The sequence below is a fragment of the Pseudorca crassidens genome, chromosome 3 (assembly GCF_039906515.1).
Source record: "Pseudorca crassidens isolate mPseCra1 chromosome 3, mPseCra1.hap1, whole genome shotgun sequence".
Classification (NCBI taxonomy): domain Eukaryota; kingdom Metazoa; phylum Chordata; class Mammalia; order Artiodactyla; family Delphinidae; genus Pseudorca; species Pseudorca crassidens.
In genome coordinates, this window is record NC_090298.1 from 63,563,256 (window position 1) to 63,585,793 (window position 22,538).

General features: G+C 37.0%; 1 protein-coding gene across 2 annotated transcripts; it reads right to left on the reverse strand.

Annotated features, from left to right (window-relative positions):
- Positions 1-976: 976 nt before the first annotated feature.
- MTX3 (metaxin 3) lies at positions 977-15,401 on the reverse strand. Of its 2 annotated transcripts, XM_067731110.1 has the most exons (9): positions 15,299-15,401; positions 14,724-14,793; positions 14,278-14,354; positions 13,244-13,336; positions 12,543-12,725; positions 12,320-12,396; positions 11,647-11,804; positions 10,280-10,368; positions 977-7,521 (listed from the first exon to the last, which is right to left on the reverse strand). In XM_067731110.1, exons 1-9 carry the CDS (start codon positions 15,377-15,379, stop codon positions 7,411-7,413), a joined length of 939 nt encoding a protein of 312 aa, XP_067587211.1. In that variant the 5' UTR covers positions 15,380-15,401; the 3' UTR covers positions 977-7,410. The 2 variants fall into 2 exon arrangements, with proteins under 2 accessions (XP_067587211.1, XP_067587212.1); XM_067731111.1 differs by lacking the exon at positions 10,280-10,368.
- Positions 15,402-22,538: the final 7,137 nt, after the last annotated feature.

Here is a 22,538-nt window from a genome sequence, read left to right on the forward strand (position 1 = left end):
AACGAAAAATTCTGAAGGTGTTTGTTGAAAGGTTCTCAGCTTTGTGACTCCAAATACCATCTTACAGAAAAACCCGAATGAACTTTTTGGCCAATCCAACAGTTGTCTTTCCCCAAAAGAATTCTATTATCCCACCACCACCAACTCTTCTTTCCTGCTCTCTTACAAGAAGTAAGTGATCATTACCACCTCAATCCACCCAAGGGCATTTCATCTGAAACCCAAAGTTCATACGCAATTAAGATTTGTATTCTTTGGGGATAGAAGTATCAACAAAGATGTAGCTGGCTTCTCATGTGAGAGAAATACATACCTGAACAGCTCTACTTGGAAGGTTGATGCATTTTACTATACATAAATTATACCTCAATTAAAAAAAATAAACTCTACTAACAAATACTCATCCCCTCAGGGAACCTGCCCTTACTAGACTAACAGCCCTAACAGGGTTCTCCATACCCATATATGCTACCCAATTAAAAAAAAAAAAAAAAAAAAAGCAAAAAATATGAATATCTTCCCCACTAACTAAAGTTGCATTATTTTTCTCAGTGTATGCCTTCCATCCAATTACATGGAACATCACTGGACTTTCTAGGTGAGCAAAAAAGAAAATTTTAAAGAAACTTATAAAACCAAAGAAATAAGCTAACTAGAGTCCTGAAAAGTTGTGTGAGCAAAAAAAAATTTTAAGAAACTTATAAAGCCAAAGGGATAAGCTAGCTAGAGTCCTGAAAAGTTGTGTGAGCTGTCTGAGGTTACACACACACAATGGCCTAGGGAGCAGGCCTCTAACCTCCTTTAGCACAGGCTGGAAAGAGCACAAGTGATCTCAAGGCATCACAGAAAGAATGGACATTTTAAAAAGAACAACCCTCTATCTAGCTCAGTCCCAGCACAAAACTATTTTGAACGACCCCAAAATTCTTCCCAATGAAATATTCACCTTAAGGAATAAGTAACATTAAACCAGGAATTAATAAACATTCGAGCAACTTGAGATTTTATTGTGAAAATAGCTATTTTGACATTATATCCAGTTTCTCATTTATCAGAATAAATTCTTTACAACATTGATCATCATCACCACTTCTGGGTATTTATACACAATCTCTGAGTAAAATATATTCACACAAGGCAAGGCTAGAATATTGAAATTATGACCAACAATGCTTATTTTAAGATTGTTTACTTCATAACAAAACTACAGTGTTTATACACTAGAGCAGATGTTTCAAATGTATACCATTTGAAGATAAGCTTGGTGGAACAAAACCAATATGAGTATACATAAATTTCTTACTTGTCTTCTTTGCTATCAGTCTTCCAGAAAGCTAAAGTTATATTACAAACACCTCAAATTTCCACTTTGGGATGAACAGAAAAATGGAAAGACATTATTTCCTATTTTACAAAATAAAACATCAAGTCAGAAGAAGAATAAAGCTCATCTTTATGCAGTTAACATAAAAGCTTGAGTACACCCGTCCTTCTCCAAGAAATAAGACGCCAGCACTGCAAGAGAGGCAGCCAACAGGTCAAAGAACAAATAGCGAACACAGCCTCCTCTATAGTGCGTGACTCCCTCAGGACTGACGCAAACTCTGGCAAGCCATTGTTTCTAGACATCCAGGGATCTGGGACATGTAAACTCAATGATTAGAAAGCATTTCTCTGAATTTGCATGAGAAGACCTAAAGAATCAGAACAAAGATCCAACTGCTTTGCACATGGCCAGATGTTCACCACACCACAACTCAAACCCAAAGGCAAGCTTTCCAACAAATACACATCCAAAGCACGCAGTTCCAAATATGCAACCATATACACTGCAGAAAACAAAGAGCATCCTTACGCCTGATGAGTGAACTGGTTTTATACTTTGAAATGAAATCAGATATACTTAGTCCTCTGAAATTAGAAGGTCTAGTGAGGCTTAAACTTGGGGGGATACAGAAACTTGCTGAGAATTTAATTAAAAAAACTGTAAACCCTCATCCTAGAAAATGCATACACAAACATACAATCCTTTTTTAGACCATGTCTTCAATAATAGAAGTTGAAAATATTAAACTTTCCTTGCTTTTGTCACGGAAGGAACTGTACACTTTCTAAGACACTATGTGTGTATGCGTGTGCATATATATATATATATATATATATATATATATATATATATATAAAATAACTAGCTTGTATGTGACTTTAATGCTATAAATACTCACTGCCTTTCTGGTACTTTTAAAGCACAGCCAAAAACAGTTTGGAATGGAATTCCAAGTTGGTTCCCTCTGTCTCATAGATGCCTAACAAGTGGTTAGTTCTCTGAAACCACCAGTTCACACTCCTGTACAGCTGTTCCAAGCCAACTGGGATTCTAGGGAAGCAGCTGGACTGACCAAGGGCCTCACATGTGCCTAAATAACCAACCTATCTAAACCCACAGCCAATCCTCAGTCAACTCCATGGTCCCAGGGAGCCCTAACCTGTCGCTTCCATTTTATCACCACTCACTAGAAGGGCAGCCAACAACTGGAAACCTCTGCAATGAGTACAAACAAGCAGAAGCACTCTTAGGGCAGCATTTCCCTAACTGTATTTCTCAGAACACAAATCCCACATGACACCTACTTAAAAAAAAATCCACATAAAAATAAATTAGGAAAATAGTGTATAAAATACAGGCCCTTCTTGGTGTCTGAAACCACCAACAGCATATGTAAGGTGCTGAGGAGCCTACAGTAACTTAACTTTGTCTAACCCAGCATTTCCCTATTTAGCCAAAGAACCCACTATTCATATAATAACAATATATTCTGCCAAAATATATCTTGAAATGCCTCTCCAAAGAACTGAATTATAGTTTAAAACTATCTTACAATATAATTTCAAATTAATAATAATGAGGATATAAAGACTTATTTTCCTGCATTTTTTTAAAGGAACTACTTTGTTTTGCTCTGAATAGTCTTTTATCATAACATTCCACTCTCTGTTTACAAACATCCAACTCAAAGCTACCCTTTCTTCTATCATTGTTCAAGAATGTTCATTCTCATCAGTAATCACTGGCCTCCTCATCTGGAACAAATGATTTTTGCATGCTTTTTGATTCCGAGGATACCTCTCCACCTCAATCACAATAATTTTAAGTCTAGGGGAGGTAACCTGGGCTTCTAGCAAACATTATATCCCAACAAGAGTTTGGGGCTAAATAATTTTAAAAACCCTTAAAAAAAAAAAAAAAAAGCAAAGCACTCCATCTTTACATCTCTATGAAAATCAACATTTTGAAGATCTAATGAAACTTCAGTTAAACCTTTGAGACTAGGATTACTGACCTTTGGTTCATGTAATTAACAACGAATTTCTTAAAAATCTAGTAATTTCTTAGGAAATATGAAAACATTGAAAAGTAAATGTAAGTTCCACAGAGCTGAACAAGAAAAAAGGCAAAAGATAATTCTAAATGCCAACAACATATACAAAAGACCGTCATTACAACCCAAATATATGTGGCTCTGCTCAGGATTTCAATTATATAAATAATTAAACAGAGACAAAGTCAATCACTAAATCCCTGTGAACTTAAAAAACAAAAAGCACACAGACACACTGCATTTTGTTCATCCCTAGTGTAGTTAGAGAACACTTGCAAAACAAAGAAGGATCACCACACAGAGACATGGAGGAGTTTTTTCCAAAATATTTTATCCTCATAAAAGGATACCATACGATAGGGAAAAAAGATACAATTACAAACATAAAACCGTAGAATTTTTAATCTCCTAGGGAAAAGGGGTTCTTAGTTTTAGGGGTTCTTGTTTTATCTTTGCTGATAAGGCAAAACAGATCTTTAGATTATCATTTGTTATAAACCTGAGTTTTTTTTCCTTTAAACTCAAGAATGAAATAAATTAATTTATATTATGCATTTATTAATCTGGAACTGAATACTATGTTTAAAGCATTAAATTTTAAATCATAGTTTAGATAATGATAAACTTATTGAATTTATTTTTAAAACCCTTTTATTTTGAAATAATTATAGACTCACAAAAAGAAGTTGCAAAAATAGTACACAGAGATCCTATGTAACCATCCCTCAGCTTCCTGTCTTTACATTTTAAGCATTTATATTTTGGTTTCAGAGGGATACAATTTTTGACAGTTTATGAAAAAGTAAACAGTTTAAGAAAAATCTAATAACATGGTAAATGTCTATTCCTGGAAGAGGTTCTAAGAAAACATACTACTGACTTCAAATACCACTTTTATCACATGATACTACCTTTAAAAATTGGTTTTCTGAGATACTGTTACCAATTTCTGCCTCTTTTGATGTCTAGTTTTCTTCCATTTTTGCAGACTTCTGAAAATTGTAACTTAGCTCTGATTGAAATAAGCTTACCCATCCCTTTAAGTTAATATATCTAGCCACATTAAATGAACAGAAATTACAAATGGAAATCAAAATGCTTCAGATTTAACATAAAATCTCTAATGCTCTAGTCCTCAAAAAATAAAACAAACATGTCTAGGTTGAAATTTAATTCGTTTGTCAGTGCCAACCTTTTAGGGGGAAAAACACTGTGTAGGAATGACTGTCCTTAAAGGTCTTTTACAGTTTCTTTGGTCTTAGGGGAATGGCCAGTCTTATGGATAACTGATGACAGTTTGTTAATGAACGATCTTTATCTTATGGGAATTATCTGACCAATTTTCTCATCCTATACTACCAAGAAACATAAACACAAACATAGTCCCTTTTATCATATTATCCTCCACCATCACTTCCAAAAGGAAGTGGCTCACAGTATTTTAAGACTGTGGACCATTTATCTCAGCGAACTCAAACTTTATCCAAAGCATATCCTGACAGGTTGCTCAAAAGCTCTCTGCCCAGTTATTCCTTTCCAAGAGCTTCCTATATGTGTGGCTGATCCCTGGAGTGGTTTGTGTTCAGTGATAGCTTCCTAGCATCTCATTAGCTTATACCAAAAACCTCAACTAAGTAACCCAGCATATAAATTCTCCCTTATCTAAATCATATTTTGCATCTTAGGAAAGATAGTCTGGAAGCATCATGGCCTATATAGCATACAGCTAAAGGCAGTTCAAAGCAGGAATGACCAAAAGGAAATAAATCATTTTTACAGTCATCTTTCTACTAAAAAAGGATACTTGTTATTCTAGAATGATATTTTTTTATTAAACTTTCAACACATTAAACTTTCAACAAACATTACAGTATGCTTACTGGCTGCATCTTTGTGTCGTAAGAATACGATATTACACATTCTTATAAAAATGTAAATACATTTTGCTTACTCTTGGACAGTAGTAACCTTACTGACAGAAAACTTTACATAACCCAGTATTATCCTTTGACTTTGCCCATGGAGAAATCTGGAGTTAAATTTACCATTCAATTTTAGAATCTGTTAGGGTTAATATAGTTCTTTCTCCTACAAATTTTTTATTTTGCCAAAAACTAATTTTAATTGTCCTGTTTTACATATTTGACAATTGTAAGTCACTTCAAATACTTTTTGAAAGTTTTAGTAGAAATCATAATCGAAAATGACTAACCCTGACTAAAGCATAAGCAGATGATTAATGTGCTAACCACCCATCTCCAATAAACATCAATCCTAGAGGACAATAAAGTCCTATGGTCATGATTTCCAACACAGAATATTCAAACAGATTTCCGATTGCTGGACTCTAACAGAAGACTAACGCAACACACACACACACACACACACACACACACACACACACACACACACACACACACACACACACACACACACTCCCTCCCTCTCTCTCTCTCTCTCTCTCTCTCTCTCTCTCTCTCTCTCTCTCTCTCTCTCTCTCTCTCTCTCCCACCTGTTGCAGAAGTAATGTGAAACTCATTAGTTTCTTTCTCTCAATGCGTCCAAACAGATGAACAAGACTTTGAAGACTACCCTGTTTCTCATTAAAACTTTCAAGAAAAAATATTTACAATGACATAAAGACTTCTGTATAAATAGCTACCTAAATACAGAACAAATGGAGAGGATACAGGTCAAACACAGCTGAGTTCCACTCAGCTCAAATTAGACAAGTCTCTTGAGTCCAAAACTGTTTTCCTAACCTGGGGGTTTCTGCAGGATGTGACAAGATTTGCTGAGCACCATAGTAATCTTTTAAGACACTAATCAAAAACATGGTCCTATATTTTAAAAACCCCAGAAGTAGTTTTAGGACAACAGAAGCACCTCAGCCACTAAAATAAGCAAGATTCTATTGTAAGTAAAATTACCCGCACAGGAAATCTTTGAACAGTTCACAAACAAATAAATAGAAAATGTTCTTTAAAATCTGCTATTTCCGATTACTCCATTGAATCCTTCAACTGTAGTTAACTCTATGGAAAATAATTAGTTGTCATAAAGGTTTTGACTACATGATATGTTTCTTAGGAAGAACACTGGTCTGAGCCAAGCATGGTGAACCTGGACCAGGTGCACAGTAGGTACTTCTAGTTCTCTGGCAGTAAGCTCCTCCTGAGTAGTGTCTAACAACCGGGCAAGTGTCAGTTAGACTTTACAGCCTGGCATAATAACGATGCTAACACGTTCAGCTCTCCCGAAATCAACCCAAGAAAGAGATGACTAGAGTTAAAGATGTACTACGAATACACAGGTCTAAAGCTCCAATAAATTAAAACAGCCCTTGCTAACCTGTATTGAACACATGAGCAAATACTGTTATATTGAAGTGCATATAGTCAGACAAATATTATATGTAACCATCTTTAATATTTATATGTATGGTAGTAACTCCCCCAAAGATTAGACTTATGAGAGCATAATTAAAAAACACATTCCTCATTGCTTTTTAAAGTTAAATACAGGCTTTTCTATTGAAGTAAATAGAATATTAGAATAATATATTTTTCCTAACATCTAAAATAGGCATCAGATTTCCAAACAGAAGAAAAAAAGGCTTCAGCCAAAGAGCCACATATTAGATATTTAGACTGGTATAAGGATACTAAATTAATAAATTAACTTGGATAAACTAACAGTGCACATTCAGAACAGAAGTGTAGCTTTGGGCCAGCAACATGTGAACCAAAGGCAAAAATCTGCCAAGGTTAAGGCAGGTTTTTTATTTACAGTACAACGTGTTTTCTTTTTCCCCCAAGTTCATTTAGCATTTACCTTGATGTTACTTAAAGTGCATTGCCAAGCTAAAACACGAGCTTCCTAACTAAAAAAAAATTGCTGTCATAGAAAGTTTCTTTTGTTTTAGAGTCTTCCTTATACCTATTCATGAATTTTCTTTTTGCCTTCACACACTTAGTGTTAGAGATTACTGCAACAATTATATGACTTTGGACACAAAGCATGAAGACTGTCAGGGTGACAGCCGTTGTGAGGAATTACTTTCTTCTTCTGCTGGAGTCAATTTAAGTGTTGGCAGTTTCCGAGGAGGAAGCTGAGGGCTTTGGCGAAGATTGTCATCCATCTGCGGAAAGTACAAAAGGTACATCTGACTTATGGCTATGGCATCACTTATATGGACCGTGAGTACCGAACCTTATGTTTCTAGGACTGCTAGAGAAACCTTTTTCTTGCAAATAATCTCTCAAGAATTCTAAACATCATACCTAAATACTGGCTGACTCGGTATATGTATGAAAGCAATATGGCTCATCCTTGATGACTTCACAAAATTACAGTAATTCCACATAATGAACAGTCTACTGAACTCAACCACAGCACAACTTGGTTTAAGAGATCTTCTAATATTAAGTGTAAAAGCAGTATTTCTGTTACATTACTCTCCACAGTTTACAAAGTATGTTCTCATTTGATCTTCCCAACACAACTGTAAAGGAAAAACAAAAAAAAAGGCGGACACAATCATTCCCTACTTTACAGATTAGCAAAATGAAGCTCAGAAAGGTTACCAGATTTGCATTAGGTTGCAAAGCTAGCATCAGAGCTGAAATGTGAACACAGGTCTTTTTATTCTAACACTATTGTTCTTTCAACTATATCTCATTGCCTCAATAAAAATGACCTGTACTCCACTCAAAAAGATCACCTCTTTAAGGCTATGACTATTTAGACCAAGAGAAGCTAAGAAAAGATACAGAAAGAAGGATAAATTCTTTAAACCTAATCCAGAGGCACTGCAAACACTGGATCAATTCTAAGTCTGCTCCAGAGAAACAAATCAAGAACATATTTAGAAAATGTCCAAGAGTTTCAGACTTACCCTAAGGAGTACGTTAGCATCCCGGGAAACACTAGGACAGGGGTTACTTAGAACTGAGTCAGACCTTAGAAAACTACCTTTAACCAGGGTACCCCAAAACCAGAGTGCAAGGTCCTGGTGTTAAGCTGCTTCATAGAAGACTTGAAAGCAGCTGCCATCAATGACCCAAAACCAACAGAATATAGCATCTTATCACCTACTTGATAGGTAGGCTTTTTTAGAGTTGTGAATATAAGCAGCCCAAAACTCTCTCTTATCTTCTCAAGATGCTTTTATAAAGTACAGGGGAAATGTTTCAGCAGAGGTACATAGGGTTCATAATAAAGGGAAAAGAATAAAAGATTAACTCTTAATTTTCCGAGGGAAAAAGTATTCCCAGTGAACTATCTGAATCAATTGTGATGTCTTTTTTTTCCTTGCAAGAACTAAGTTCCTCAAACATAACTCTTTCTTTTTTTTTAAGCTCTAGATTTCCTGTCTAAATGGTGAACGGTGGTAGCCAATAGAATTTGTTGTTCTAATGTCTTGTAGCAAACAGTGAACTGTACTGAAGAGCAGATAGGAAGTGGGGTGGAGAGAGGTGCCGATATAGGGTCAGGAAACTCTCATATATTGATGATGCCAAAATGGAACTGTACCAAGTGGTGACAGGGCCTCCTGGCTTCACTTTCTGCATATGTAGGTATTTCATGGTTCCCTTCACATGTCTAATGAATTTGCCACAGATAGAAATGGAAGCTATACTGGATAGCCTTCATCTAGCAGAAAAGTATCTAAAACAGTCTGAGTAATCTTTCCATTATCCACACTTAACTCTCAGTGTATTTCCTCTCATGAGATTTGCTGGGTTAGGCTATGAATTAAGACAAACTTGGCTTTCATTCAGCTTACCCAAACTTTAATAAGAGGTACATGCAATACCATAAAAAGAAATAAAATGGTCATTCCAGAGAGTGGCTGTTATAAATCTGACTATTACCGCCAGTAGTAATGGATACATACTTTCATTCATGAGTTAGATGACTGACTAACTGCAAAGCCCATGCTGGAATCCAATTTCTAGGGTTCACATTCCCTCTCTACCTCTTGCCAGCTGAAAGGCCTCGGGCAGGTGATGTTATAAGCTACTCTCGAAGTTTCAGTATCTCATCTGTAAAATGGGAATGACAAAGTACCTGCACACACAGAGCTACTGTGAAGATTAAATGAGATAACTCATATAAAGCTCATATAACACAGTGCCTGATACTCAATCCCCCAAATCCTCTAGCCAGTGTTATTAAGCCACAATGACCTATTAGTTTGTGAAAGAATAAAGCATTATACATTTGCATAAGAAAGAAAAAGCAAGTTTATCAAACATTTGAGGAAAAAATGCATAACTCCCTTGTATTTTTCCAATTAGAATCACCCTTGAAATTTCCATTGTTGGCTCCCTCCCCTACCCAATTCCTCAATATCTCTCTCAACAAATGCATACTCCCTAAGTGGCAAAATATCCACACTGGCAAAAATTGCAGACAACGTTTAGAACAGAGGATAGGAAGGAGGCAAAATAAAACCATTTACGTGGAAGAAAGAAAAAAACACCATAGTGCTTTTAGCAAGAAAGGATAAGCACAGGTGCTTACAATCTCAAGAAACGTCAACCCTCAGAGACAGAAAGAAGCAGACAAGCAAGCAAGGAGTGTTTTCTTGTTTGTCTCTCTCTTTTTTTGAAGCCAGGCTTTGGGGTCTCCTAACTTGAAAAGTACTACTAATTGGGTGGTAAAAGTAAATCCAATACCATTATCAGATCTTTCCCCATAGCAATCAGGCCATTACTGGCTTCAAAACACTGTATTTTGCACAGCTTTAGTAAATGTATGTTTAAACAGCTTTCTGAAAAAATAAACTTAAAGAAAACCTGAAAAGGTAAAGTTAATGCATAACCCAAAACAATATTAATTGCAGAAAGAAAAATACTAAACTACTATAAAATAACAATTGAAGTAAACTTGACCTTTTCAATCAAGTTGGATTCCTTATTTACAAGTTGTGTGAGTTTCTGCAGATTTGCATCTACCGTTTCTTGTCCAGCAGGAGAGATGCCTAAGAAGCCAGGACAGAAATCAGAAAGAGGAAATTCTGAAAGCCTTACAAGCTGTTTAGATTCAAAGAATATTGAGTCTATCCAACCCTCCTAAGTGCCCCATTGCCCACCACACCCTCCAAAAAAGGCAAAGTGAAAAACCATTCTGGGTTCAAAGGCAAACTTAAGAGGGAGAGTAATGCTCCAAAACCAAACCCTAAGCTAAAGGACTAAATTTGTCCTTAAGGAGACCCTGTTAGCCAAGCATTATGCAGATAGCCAAGGTCATTAGAGCACAACAGTCCTCATTTCCTTCTCAAATTTGACTTGTACCTTCCCCCCCCATTTCACATAGGTCTTTAGTTACAACTATTTGAACAGCTTTCTAAGGCCCAAACAGTTACCCACAAAGCATCCGAAGTACTTGGAGGAACTTTAAAAAATACAGATTCCTGGGATCCATCCCTAAGGGATTCTAATTCAGTGAATCTGGTATAGGACCCAAGATTTTGTATTTGTTCTGTAGTCAGGTTTGCTAACCACTGCTCCCAAGTAACAAGGTTGAAAGTTACTCAGTTTCATGACCCTCAAACTAACTAACCCCTCCCTTGTTATATACAAGTGTATTATATACAAAACACATAACCCACTATAAAAAGTAAATTGTCCCTTAACCAACGATCCTTATGACTTCTATTTCTTAAAAGGACAATTCTGGCCAACTCTCCCCATACAAATTTTGTGTCCCAATCACTTAAGCACAAGGCCCAACACTCGAAGAATCAGAGCCTAAGTGACAGGTGCCCTCTGTTTACTATACCTCCAGTCTGATGTAATCAGTTTTGAAGTAGTGGAATCATGGGAGTGTACCTCACCAAAATCAATCTGCTGCTCATTTCTGTTCACACAGCAAAATGCTAGAAGCAACCTTTAAAGTAACTGCCCATTTGCATTAGGATAAATGCTATCTTTCGGCAGGGACACAATAAATACCTGTGGTTAACTTTTAGAAGAAAATGACCCACTTCAAAGGAGCAATATTTAAAGAACAAGAAGCAAGAACTGTATAAAATCCAGAACAGACAAACGGCAAATATATATTTCTCTATTTAAAGAAGAACTAACACATGGGAGTAAAAATAAGTTGGAAAAATGCAACTTTCTGAAGTTCTATAAACCAGCATTTAAAGACAATATACAAACTTCTTTAATAAGTAATGAATTTGGCTTATACATCCTTAGGAGAATATGCAAGTATTCTATGCAAACAAAGATTAGCTGAAGAGGAACCAGCTTACCTCCAAGACTAAGCCTAAAATAACTGTTTAGGATGTCATCACAAAAGCGACACAGGTTGGAGAGCTGTTTCAAATGTTCTTGTAACTGAACTTTAGGAAAACGTACTTTATAAAGAGGTGCGAGAAAACCAAACACATAGGCATCCAAAGTAGAAGGCCTAAAAATAAATTAAGGATTTTTTAAAAGCACATAGAAAATATTAATTTGGGATTATGTTAAAAAAACACTTTTTCTCAAATACATTTGTCAATTCTGAAGTATACAATACGGTCTTTTAAAAGGTTTACTACCCATTCTGGCTTATAAAAATGATGCAGCTAGGGTTTTACTCAGTTGTAGCTTTTAAAAAATACTCTACCCATTTTATTTAGAAGAAAATTAAGTTGTAAATTGAAGATTCATTTTTACTCATAAGTGTTATATAGAGACTGGAGACGTGGTGGGAATAGTCTTAGAAGTTTCAAATTCACATATGTAGCATATTAAGTCAATGTAAGATTACCGCAACAGAAAAAGTTTCCTACAGTAAATAATCCATTAAATTTTTTTTTTAAGTGAAAAACTCATTGGGGATGGGGTGGGAGGACCAGGCAAGGGAACTTGCTTTAAATAACTGCTCACTGAATACATGCAAACAGAACATCAAAATGGTTTTTAAGGGAATGCACTCACGTATCTCCAAAGAAAAACTGAGATGTTCCCAGTCTGTTTGACAGAAGATTTAGGCACTCCTTGGCATCTCTGTATATCTAATAAGGATGAAATTACATCTCAAAGGTAGGAAAGATACTTGAGAACTCCTTTTCAGACTGGCATCTATAGCTAAGTTCATCCCTGCTCCTTCTCTTGTCCCTCCTCTGGAGGGCCCTTGCTCTGAAGGTAATTCCAATCATACCTGAGCTTCTACATCTCGGAGGTGGTAGAGGGGAGGCTCTCCCCTGGTCAGGAGAATCCTATTCAGTGCTCCCTTAGACATTCTTCCAGGCAGGATCAAACTCAAGGGAAAAGGCATTCGTGAAGCAAACCATGGCTTTGTCACAGTAAAGTAATTGTCACTCTCAACCCAGAATGTGTGAAGCTGCAAAAGGAGGGAAAACACACTACAAAGATATTCTTTTACTAAAAGGAAGATCCTCAATCAATGTGAAAGTTTTTCATAAATATCTCTGAATGAAGTTGACTCCATACAAATTTTCCAGTTAGGATGACTCAAGGATAAATCAATGTTTTTAAATGTGTGAGTTTTGTTGATTGCTCTATCCCAAGCACCCAGAATAAGGCCTGGAACATAGTAGGTGCTCAATGAATATTTGTTGAATGAATGAATTACAGTTGGCCCAACTCTATACGTGGACAAACTCCAATCTTTCACAGAGAATCTTTATTTCCAAAATGACATTAACTTTCACTTTGTTGTTTCATACACTAGTTGAACGTCTAACAGAATCAACCCAGTTCTGCAGTTACATGAAAGAATCAAGACTGATACATAAATGAAATTTCTTCTCTTAAGCCTTTTCCATTATTTTTCTTCTAAATCGACTAAGTACATTTTCAGTACGTCACTAAAATACTGTAATATTCACCAATGCTCACCACTGCAGGAAGAAGCTTCTCTTCGAGGAGAGCAATGTAAGCTAGTGTATCTGCCCCTTGTTTTGCTGACAGTTCATAATCGGCATTATATTTCTATTAAAAAATAAAAAACCAAAAACCTCATAAGTCAAGAACATCCCAAAACAGTGAAGCTAAATAAATTAGGACTCCTATTCTTCCTCAAAAATGGCAAACATATTAAAAGGGGAAAAGAGAAATACAAATTCAGTGACAAATGCTGCTTAATGCAAATAAAGTTCTTAGCACAGCATCATGCACACGTTAAGGTCAGTAAATGTTAGTTTTAGGTGTTTATTTATTATTAACTATTATTTCAATGATTGTTAATGACCTAGTTTAGTGCATGACATGTAGTACAAACTTAATAGAGGCTATTATTATTCTTGTTAACAATAAGGAAAAAGTTCTAATTAGTAGCATTTTCCCCTTGAAAAGAGAAAACCTTCCAATTGAGAAAAGTTCTAAATTTTGTTGATATAGGACTTCTTTTTTTAAACTATTGGCAAAATCAATGATAACTTTTACATTTATGTAAACTGTTACAGTTTAAACATTTTAGATATATAAATCTTGCCATGTTCAGATATTTTGGATACATTATTTCATGAAACATTTAACTGCAACTATTAGTTTAAGTGCTTTTAAAAAATAAATAGTTGCTAGTTGATGGGAACTCAGACCTCACACCAAGCACAAAATGTGTAGCAATTATGGAACTAAATTTACAATCATATCAATAAGTATAATAGTGAAAATGGTTAAATTGAATCTACTTACACCTAAGCTTCAATAAAAACCAAGCAAAGTGCATGAAAATATAAATTGACTATAACTCACTATATGCCTTTTGAATCACAGTACAACTCATGATTTAGAGCAGTGACTCTCAAATCTATTCTTATATCAAGCCCTATGTATCTCCAAAAAAGAATTCTAAAAAAAATTTTTTTAATGCACTTTCTTTGGAAGCAACATGCAGGGATCAAGAATCTATTTCTCCAGAAGGAACCCACCTGTTTTCTTAGAAAGTTTAGTATTTTTGCCGGCTGAGAAACAATACTGTCTTCAGTTGTCAAAACTGGTACATCTCCTGTAATCACAACACAGTTTACATATAAGGAAGCATTTCGATTTCCTCTGAAGAGACTCCAATACCCTAAAAACTATGCCAGTCACATTTGGAGAAAAAAAAAATGAGTAACTCATCTTAGGTTTTTGCAATTTCACACACACACAAAAAGTTTTGGAGAGCATTTTCATTTCTCATAATTTCCACTGATTTGGCTTCTCCTTTGAAGTATTACTCAAAATGATCAAAACATAAGCAACACACAGCTAAGGTCGTGGTAAGACCTAAAACCCCAAGGTACTCCATGGCTACAAGCCCCCTAGCTTTAAATAAGAGGGGGGAGGGTGCTTACAGAGGGCAGAAATGGGTGTTTAAAAGTTTACACTGTACCTCTTGAACCTCTCCAGGTGTTATCTATGACATTGACTTTCAGGGGTGCACCAGAAAACTTGGCGTAAGCCTGAAAGAGAGTTTGCAATAAAACATTTTAGACTGAATACGTAATGCAAATCTGCAGAGCAGCTTTACTTCAAAGTCGGGTCCCCAGAAGGGAGAAACGCCTGACTCGGGGGCTGCGTCCGTCCCGCTACTTCTAGCCGGGGTTGCGCGCTACCAAGATTTCGAGGACTTTTTTCCCCCCAAACGTTTGAGGGATGCAGAGCGGGGAGCGCGCGCCTACTGCTTTGGGCTTTCATTCCACTGCACAGACGGCTTTGCAAGGCTGAGAAAACTCGGAGCCAAGCGGAGAAGCCATGACCTCTCCTCCAGGATTCGGCGGGGCCACAGGCTAGGCTGTAACTCGTTGGACGGGAGGGAGCCCCGGGCGGTGCAGCGAGCAGCGACCCGGCCGGCCGGGCCCGAGCGCGGCGGGAACCAATCCCAGCCGCCGGAACCCGGACCAGCCAGCCTCGCGTCTCTGGCCCCGCCCCTTTTTTCCCGCGCCCTGGCCCGCGAGGCGGCCTCACCATCACCACCAAGGACTCGCTGTGCACCGACGGGAGCCCCCAGCCGCCTCCCCAGCACCTGAGCTCCAAGGGCGCCGCCATCTTGCCGGGGCCGACCTTTGCTATCCCGGAAGTACTTTTGCTGCTTACTTTCCGGCACGTGGAAACGCGGGGGCGGGGCGCGAGGGAAGGAAGGGTACTCTGGGGACTGGGAGAGGTGCAAGGCGGGAAGGGCCACTGAAGGGGTTAACAACACGCTTAGCCATCAGTTTGGCCTGGGGTTTAAGACTCCTGGGCAATGTCAGACAACCCGCCAGTAATTCCTCAAGTACTTATTGGATGCTATGTGTACCAAGCACGTTGACTGTTACTACCCTGGGCCTAAATAACCCATTTGTAAACCAGGCATGACAAGTTTATTCACAAGATTGTTGTGTTTAAAATTATGACATAGAGGTAAAGAACTTGGCATATAGTAGGCACTCTGTAATTGTTTGACCCCTTTTCCCCATATATTTGGCTTCTGTTTCTTGCCACTCTCAATCTCAATTAGTCACCTTCATATTTGCTTGTTACACTCTTCCTAAAAGTAACAAGTTTCCTGAAGTTTGTCAAGTGAATTCTGCCGTTCTTCAGTCTGGAATATTGTTCTTCCCTGGCACTGCTCCCTCAGAAATGAGCTTAACTGTCACCTCCCTGGGACAATTTTCCAAAGTTAGGAGCTTCTGGGTTCCTGTAGCATCTTGTACATACTTGAATTGTAGCTTCTATCTGATACAAACCTTTTGCCTTTCATTGTACCAGAAGTTCTTTGAAGACAGAACAGGGCTGGCTTCATAGATGTGAGACCTCTGCAGTCACACAGGGCCCTATACTTAGAAGAGCTCACACTTGTTCTGGTGTCATTGTCTTGAAATTCTTAATAATTTTTGAACAAAGGGCCCTGCATTTTTTATTTCAACTGGGCCCTGCAAATCATGTCACCAGTCGTGTCTGTGGGCCTAGTGGGCATGAACTACATGTTTCTTGAACATCAAGCTGACAATTTCTCAGAAAAAATGGAGGAAAAAGAGGAAAGATAGGCCTTGGGAATGCCATGATCGTAACATGCTCTCTGGGTCTTGAAATTAGCACCTGGATGTCAGGCTTCTTTCTAGAAGGCAAAGTAAACTTTCTGGGATACCCTCCCAGTCACTCCTCTGAGATCTTTCCTTCCTGTGCCTCTGAGATGGCTGGGTCCCTTTAAACTACTGAAAACTCAAAAGAAATCTCTGCAAATTTTCATAAAATTACAATTGAACAAGTAATTGCTAAGCACTCCCTTACCGTTTACATAGCCATCTAAATTACAGTATGAATCTGTTAAAGTCCATTTTCATGTTTCAAAGGCAAGAGTTCTCAGAAATGGGTAGGGAAGTTATGTCAAAGGTGACATTCCTTTAACAATACTTTAAACTGGGAAATGCATAACATATGTACCATTAAAATTAAATGTCAGAATATTTATTGAGCAGCTACTATGTCCAAAACACTGTAAGGCTCTGGGAGAATACAGAGATAAATAAGATATGACTTCTCTCCTCAGGAGTTTATACTCTACAAAGGAGACAAAGGATTAGGTGTAACAAGTTAGATTATCATGAGTAAAGTTAGAGATAAAAATAAAATACTATGGAAGCAGAGAGTAGGAATGATACATCCTCTGTGGGATCAATGGAGTCTGTCTGTTCAGTCTTCAGAATAAAGCAGGTAATTCAACATCCAGATTCAAGTAATTGGACCTCCCTGTTTAGAGGATTAAAATCCCAAGCCATAAAGCTCAGAGTCCATATACTACAATTAGACATTTTAAATAATCGTACACAGAGAATGTAGATTACTTGAGTCTTGTTTATAGGAGGGAGGGAGGTGAAAGTGGATGCACATTCTTTGTGGACACGCAGCATAATTACTCAGTTTAGCCTTCTCCATTATTGCTGCTGTTACATACAACAGTTTCATTTGAATTAAAGAGAAATTAAATCTCCTAGCTTTGAGTTGAGACAGAGAATAGCATGCTAATGCTTCTGATGAGAGAATCCTTACACACAGGTTTATTAGTGCCTGTTTAATAGCAATCTTTTATTGTTGCAATTCCTCTTGAGAGTCTGTATTTTCTAGATTGAATTTTAAAACCCTAGGCCAGTTGATTGCACAACCAGGCTGAATATTGTTCCAGAGAACCACAGAGAAAGTGGAAACCTTCAGGAATTATGCCTGGTATGGGTAGTTGGTATGCCCCTGCGCCTTTTTTCTGGCTGCTAGAGAGTATTATTCAAAGTTCATCAAAATAATTTCAGATTCCTACCAGGAAGCATGCTGTCTGCAAAACATTCATGTATGTGTGGGATGACCTAAATTACAGCTTTATAATGAGTATTCCAGACAGTGTTTTCCCTGAGAAAGAAACCTCATTTTTCAAAATATAGACATTGAAAATGGCTTCATCTAGTGATGGTCATCTGGACTCCGGGGACCTGATCTTGGCATCCATTCCTATCCCTCATGTGTTTCTTAACTTAGGAGCCATGGTATTAAGATCTTTTGTCTGGATGATTAAGAATCTGTAATATGGTGCTGTCAGCAAAGATGAAAGGTTTGTGACAAGTGATTATGCATTATGAACTAGAGAGCCTTGAATGTCGCTTTCAACTCTAAACTTCTGTAATTCAGTTCCATGTTTAGATAAGGAACACTTGGGGAGGAAACTAGCAAACACTGAATAGAAGTCAGGAGAGCTGGTTTCCTGATTTTGTTTCTAAATAGCCATATGACCTTGAGCCAATCATTTTACCTTTATTCCTCAACTCATTCACTTATAAAGTGAAGGTTGTTTTAGCTCTGAGATACTATCATTTTATGTGTGATAAGCATTTAATAATAGCTGACATTCATGGAACAATTTCTACATGCCAGAAATTGTTTTAAGTATCCAACATAACTCATTTGATCTTCATAATGACTCCATGAGGTAAATACTGTTATGTTCCCCTATTTTCAGGGAGGAAAATTTAGGCACAAAGATGTTAATTAACCTTCCCAAGGTCACCTAGCCAATAGGTGATACAGGCAGGATTTGAACCCAGGCAGTCTGGGCTTATACTCTTAACCACTATGTCATTCTGCCTATAGCCTTCTTTTTCTTTTTAAAAAATTTTTATTGAAATATAATTGATTTACAATGTTGTGTTAGTTTCAGGTATACAGCAAAGTGATTCGGTTTTATATATATATATATAACTTTTATACATTCTCTTCCATTATAGGTTATTACAAGATATTGAGTATAGTTCTCTTTGCTGTACAGTAGGTCCTTGTTGGTTATCTATTTTATATTTAGTAGTGTGTATATTTTAACCTCAAACTCCTAATTTGTGCCTCTCCCCTTTCTCCTTTGGTAACCATAAGTTTCTTTTCTGTGTCTGTGAGTCTTTCTTTTTTTTTAAAGAAGTTCATTTGTATCGTTTTTTTTAGATGCCACATATAAGCAATATCATATGATATTTGTCTTTCTCTATCTGGCTTACTTCACTTAGTATGATAATCTCTAGGTCCATCCATGCTGCTGCAAATGGCATTATTTCATTCTTTTTTATGGCTAATATTCCATTGTGTATATGTACCACATCTTCTTTATCCATTCATCTGTTGCTGGACACTTATGTTGCTTCCATGTCTTGGCTATTGTAAATAGTGCTGCTATGAAGATTGGGGTGCATGTATCTTTCTGAATTATGTTTTTCTCTGGATATATGCCCAGGATTGGGACTGCAGGATCATATGGTAGCTCTGGTTTTAGTTATTTAAGGAACCTCCATACTGTTCTCCCTATATAATGGCTGTACCAATTGACATTCCCACCAACAGTGTAGGAGGGTTCCTTCCTCTCTACACCCTCTCCAGCATTTATTATTTGTAAACTTTTTGGTGGCCGTTCTGCCTGTAGCCTTCTAAGTAGTCCTATAAAAATCATAGTTTCACTCAGTATCAGTGACATGATATTACTATCATTATTTATTTAATAGTATTTGTTTAGAATTAAGCCATTAAACAAGTTCATGAAGCAACTTCTATATGCCCAGCACCTTGGTGGGCAGTCAGGGAATAAAAACTTGTATTCATGCTTTCAAAGGGATAGTTTATAAAACAAAGCCTACATATTTGAGATAACTAGAGATGTTTAGGAGGTACCATTTTGTCAAGCAGACCACAAGTCTAATGTGGCTTTAGACAAAGTCTTTAATGTACTGCAATGCTTGGCAAAGGCCTGGTAGAAGAAGTAGGACTTTAGCTGACCTTGAAGGATGAGTGCATTGGATTTAAATTGGCACAGAGGAAGGCACTCCATGGGCTATACTACATATATAAGTCAAGGCTTAGAGATGGGAATGACAATGGCAAAGAATCTGAAGACAAGTAAATGGATGCTGGATTTGACAATAAGCTGGAGACTGACCAGGAAGAATGTTGATTGACTAAGTTGAGAACCATAATTGGTGATATTGGAAGGCATGGGGATATGTAGTTTTGAGGAAGTAAAAAAAGAGTAAAAGTCTTAATACAATACTAATGGATTCACGTAGTCATGGACGGGAGGTGGAATGCTATTGTTTCATGGACATGATAGGAGGAAGCGTTTTATGAATTCATGCATTGCATTATATGAATTTAAATGTGAAAAAATGAAGGGAGGAAATGCTGCAGAATATTATTAGAAGAGAGTCACCTGGCACCCTTGCACTGAGCATTTCTCATTGAATAGGTTGTTAGAAATCAAATTGCAAGAGATTACTAAAGAGAATGGTATTAGGAATAGGGGCAGGTATAATATCACAAGGAATATGCCAGATAAAGGAAGGAAAGGAATAGGACAGGAGCAGAATACTCAAGATAAAGTTCTTGAAGGAGTTTACAGGGTGGATCTACATACAGACATGGTGAACAAAAGCCTGAAGATGACAGAGAGAAGAGTGATGGGGTCCTAGGAATTACCCTAAGAGCTGAGAGGCTGAGATCAGGAGTTTGAGCAGTGGCGCTGGCAATGAAAATGAGAGACATGCTTTCTTTCTGACACTAGAGTAAGTTTCAAGGAGAGCACAGAATGCTGAGTTAGCTCAAATCAGTCACCTTCAAATTTCCCTGTTACATTAGAAAACAAATCAAAAGAGCCTGAGGGAAAAAGATTAGGGGCTCTAAAGAGAGAGAGAAAGCAATTTAGAGGATGTATCAGGGAGTTAGTATCTAAAGAGAGAGAGAAAGCAATTTAGAGGATGTATCAGGGAGTTAGTAAAAAGTGAATGGAAGGGCTTCATTGGTGGTACAGTTGTTAAGAATCCTCCTGCCAATGCAGGGGACATGGGTTTGAGCCCTGGCCTGGGAAGATCCCACATGCCACAGAGCAACTAAGCCCATGCACCACAGTTGCTGAGCCCGCATGCCACAACTACTGAAGCCCGTGCGCCTAGAGCCCCTGCTCTGCAACAAGAGAAGCCACAACAATGAGAAGTCCACATACTGCAACGAAGAGTAGCCCCCGCTTGCTGAAACTGGAGAAAGACTGCGCACAGAAACGAAGACCCAATACAGCCAAAAATAAAAACAAATAAATAAATAAATGTATTTAAAAAAAGTGAATGGAAGCATTGCTGACAATGGCAAAGGTCAAATTTAAATTAGTATGAAGGAGACAAATCAAGTGAGAGCCATGGGCAGGCTAGTAATTAGATGCCCTTTCAAAGAGATATTCTTTAAATATTTATTCAACTATTTTTATGAAAGTGAAGTTAGCTAGAGAATGTAACAGGATCAATTTACATTTTACCAATTCCAACTATTAGAAGTCCTATGTGGAGACCTGGGTTTTAATACCCTTTAAAGCTTGGCCCTGAGGATGATAGAAAAGGGAAGGGATCCTAGGAATTGCCCTATGAATTGAAAGAAGATGTAATCTAAAGCTTCAACAGTGGGGCTCAGCCATCTTGAAGCCTAGCTAAGTTAGCACAATTGTGTGACTTCCTCTAATGGTACCTTATTGCCTAGAAATGTAAATGGGGAGCCAGGCTCATTTATTTATTTGGTATCAAGGCTATTAGGCAGTGATATATATTGAAAGAGATTCATTTTGCTCCTCCAGCATAGTGAACCTGTTGTCTGTATTTTGTACAGGCATACCTTGGAGATATTGGTCAGTTCCAGACTACCACAATAAAGCAAATATCGCAATAAAGCAAGTCATACAAATATTTTGGTTTCCTAGTGCATATAAAAATTATGTTTACACTATACTGTAGTCTGTTTAGTGTACAATAGCATTATGTCTTTAAAAAAAACCAATGTAAATCCCTTAATTAAAAATACTTTATAGCTAAAAAATGCTAACCATCATCTGAGCCTTCAGCAAGTCATAATCTTTTTAAAATAATAACATTAAAGATCACTGATTACAGATCACTATAACAAATATAATAATGAAAAAGTTTGAATTATTTTGAGAATTACCAAAATGTGACACAGAGACACAAAATAAGCAAATGCTGTTGGAGAAATAGTGCCAGTAGACTTGCTCAATACAGGGTTGCCACAAACCTTCAATTTATAAAAAACAAAACAAAAAGCAATATCTGTGAAGTGCAATAAACAAGTTATGCCTGTATTAAAAAGAATTAAGTGAAAAAAATGTCATTTGACATACTGATCAATTATGCAGAAACAGAAGAATTATATTTTAAAAGTGGGGGTAGTAAAGGGTCCAAAAAGGAAATAAGGTTTCTATACTTCACTCAAAGTGATAGAACATCATATGCCTGTAGACTGTGATAAGTTATATATGTATATTGTAATACCTAGAGCAACCAATAAGAAAATAATGCAAAGTGATATACTCAAAAACATTAAATAAATTAAAATAGGATTCTAAGAAATGTTCAAGTAACCCACAAGAAGAAAAAAGAGAGAGAGAATGAGAGAGAAACAGAGGAATGATTAGCAGAGAACAAATAGAAAACGAATAATAAAATGACAGATTTGAACTCTACAAAATCAGTTATTACTCTAAATATAAATGGTCTAAATACACCAACTAAAAGACAGAGATTGGCAGAGTGAATGAAAAACCACAACCCATAATAAGGACCCACTGTAAAACACAGAGAACTCTTCTCAATACTCTGTAATGACCTATATGGGAAAAAAATCTTAAAAAGAGTGGATATATGTATATGTA

Coding starts and splice junctions, on each gene's coding strand:
- MTX3 (XM_067731110.1), bottom strand. CDS start 15,379: ATGGCGGCGCCCTTGGAGCTCAGGTGCTGGGGAGGCGGCTGGGGGCTC. Junction 14,355..14,723: donor CACCTGGAGAGGTTCAAGAG/GTACAGTGTAAA, acceptor TTGTGATTACAG/GAGATGTACCAGTTTTGACA. Junction 7,522..10,279: donor AATCCAACTTGATTGAAAAG/GTCAAGTTTACT, acceptor TACTTTCCGCAG/ATGGATGACAATCTTCGCCA.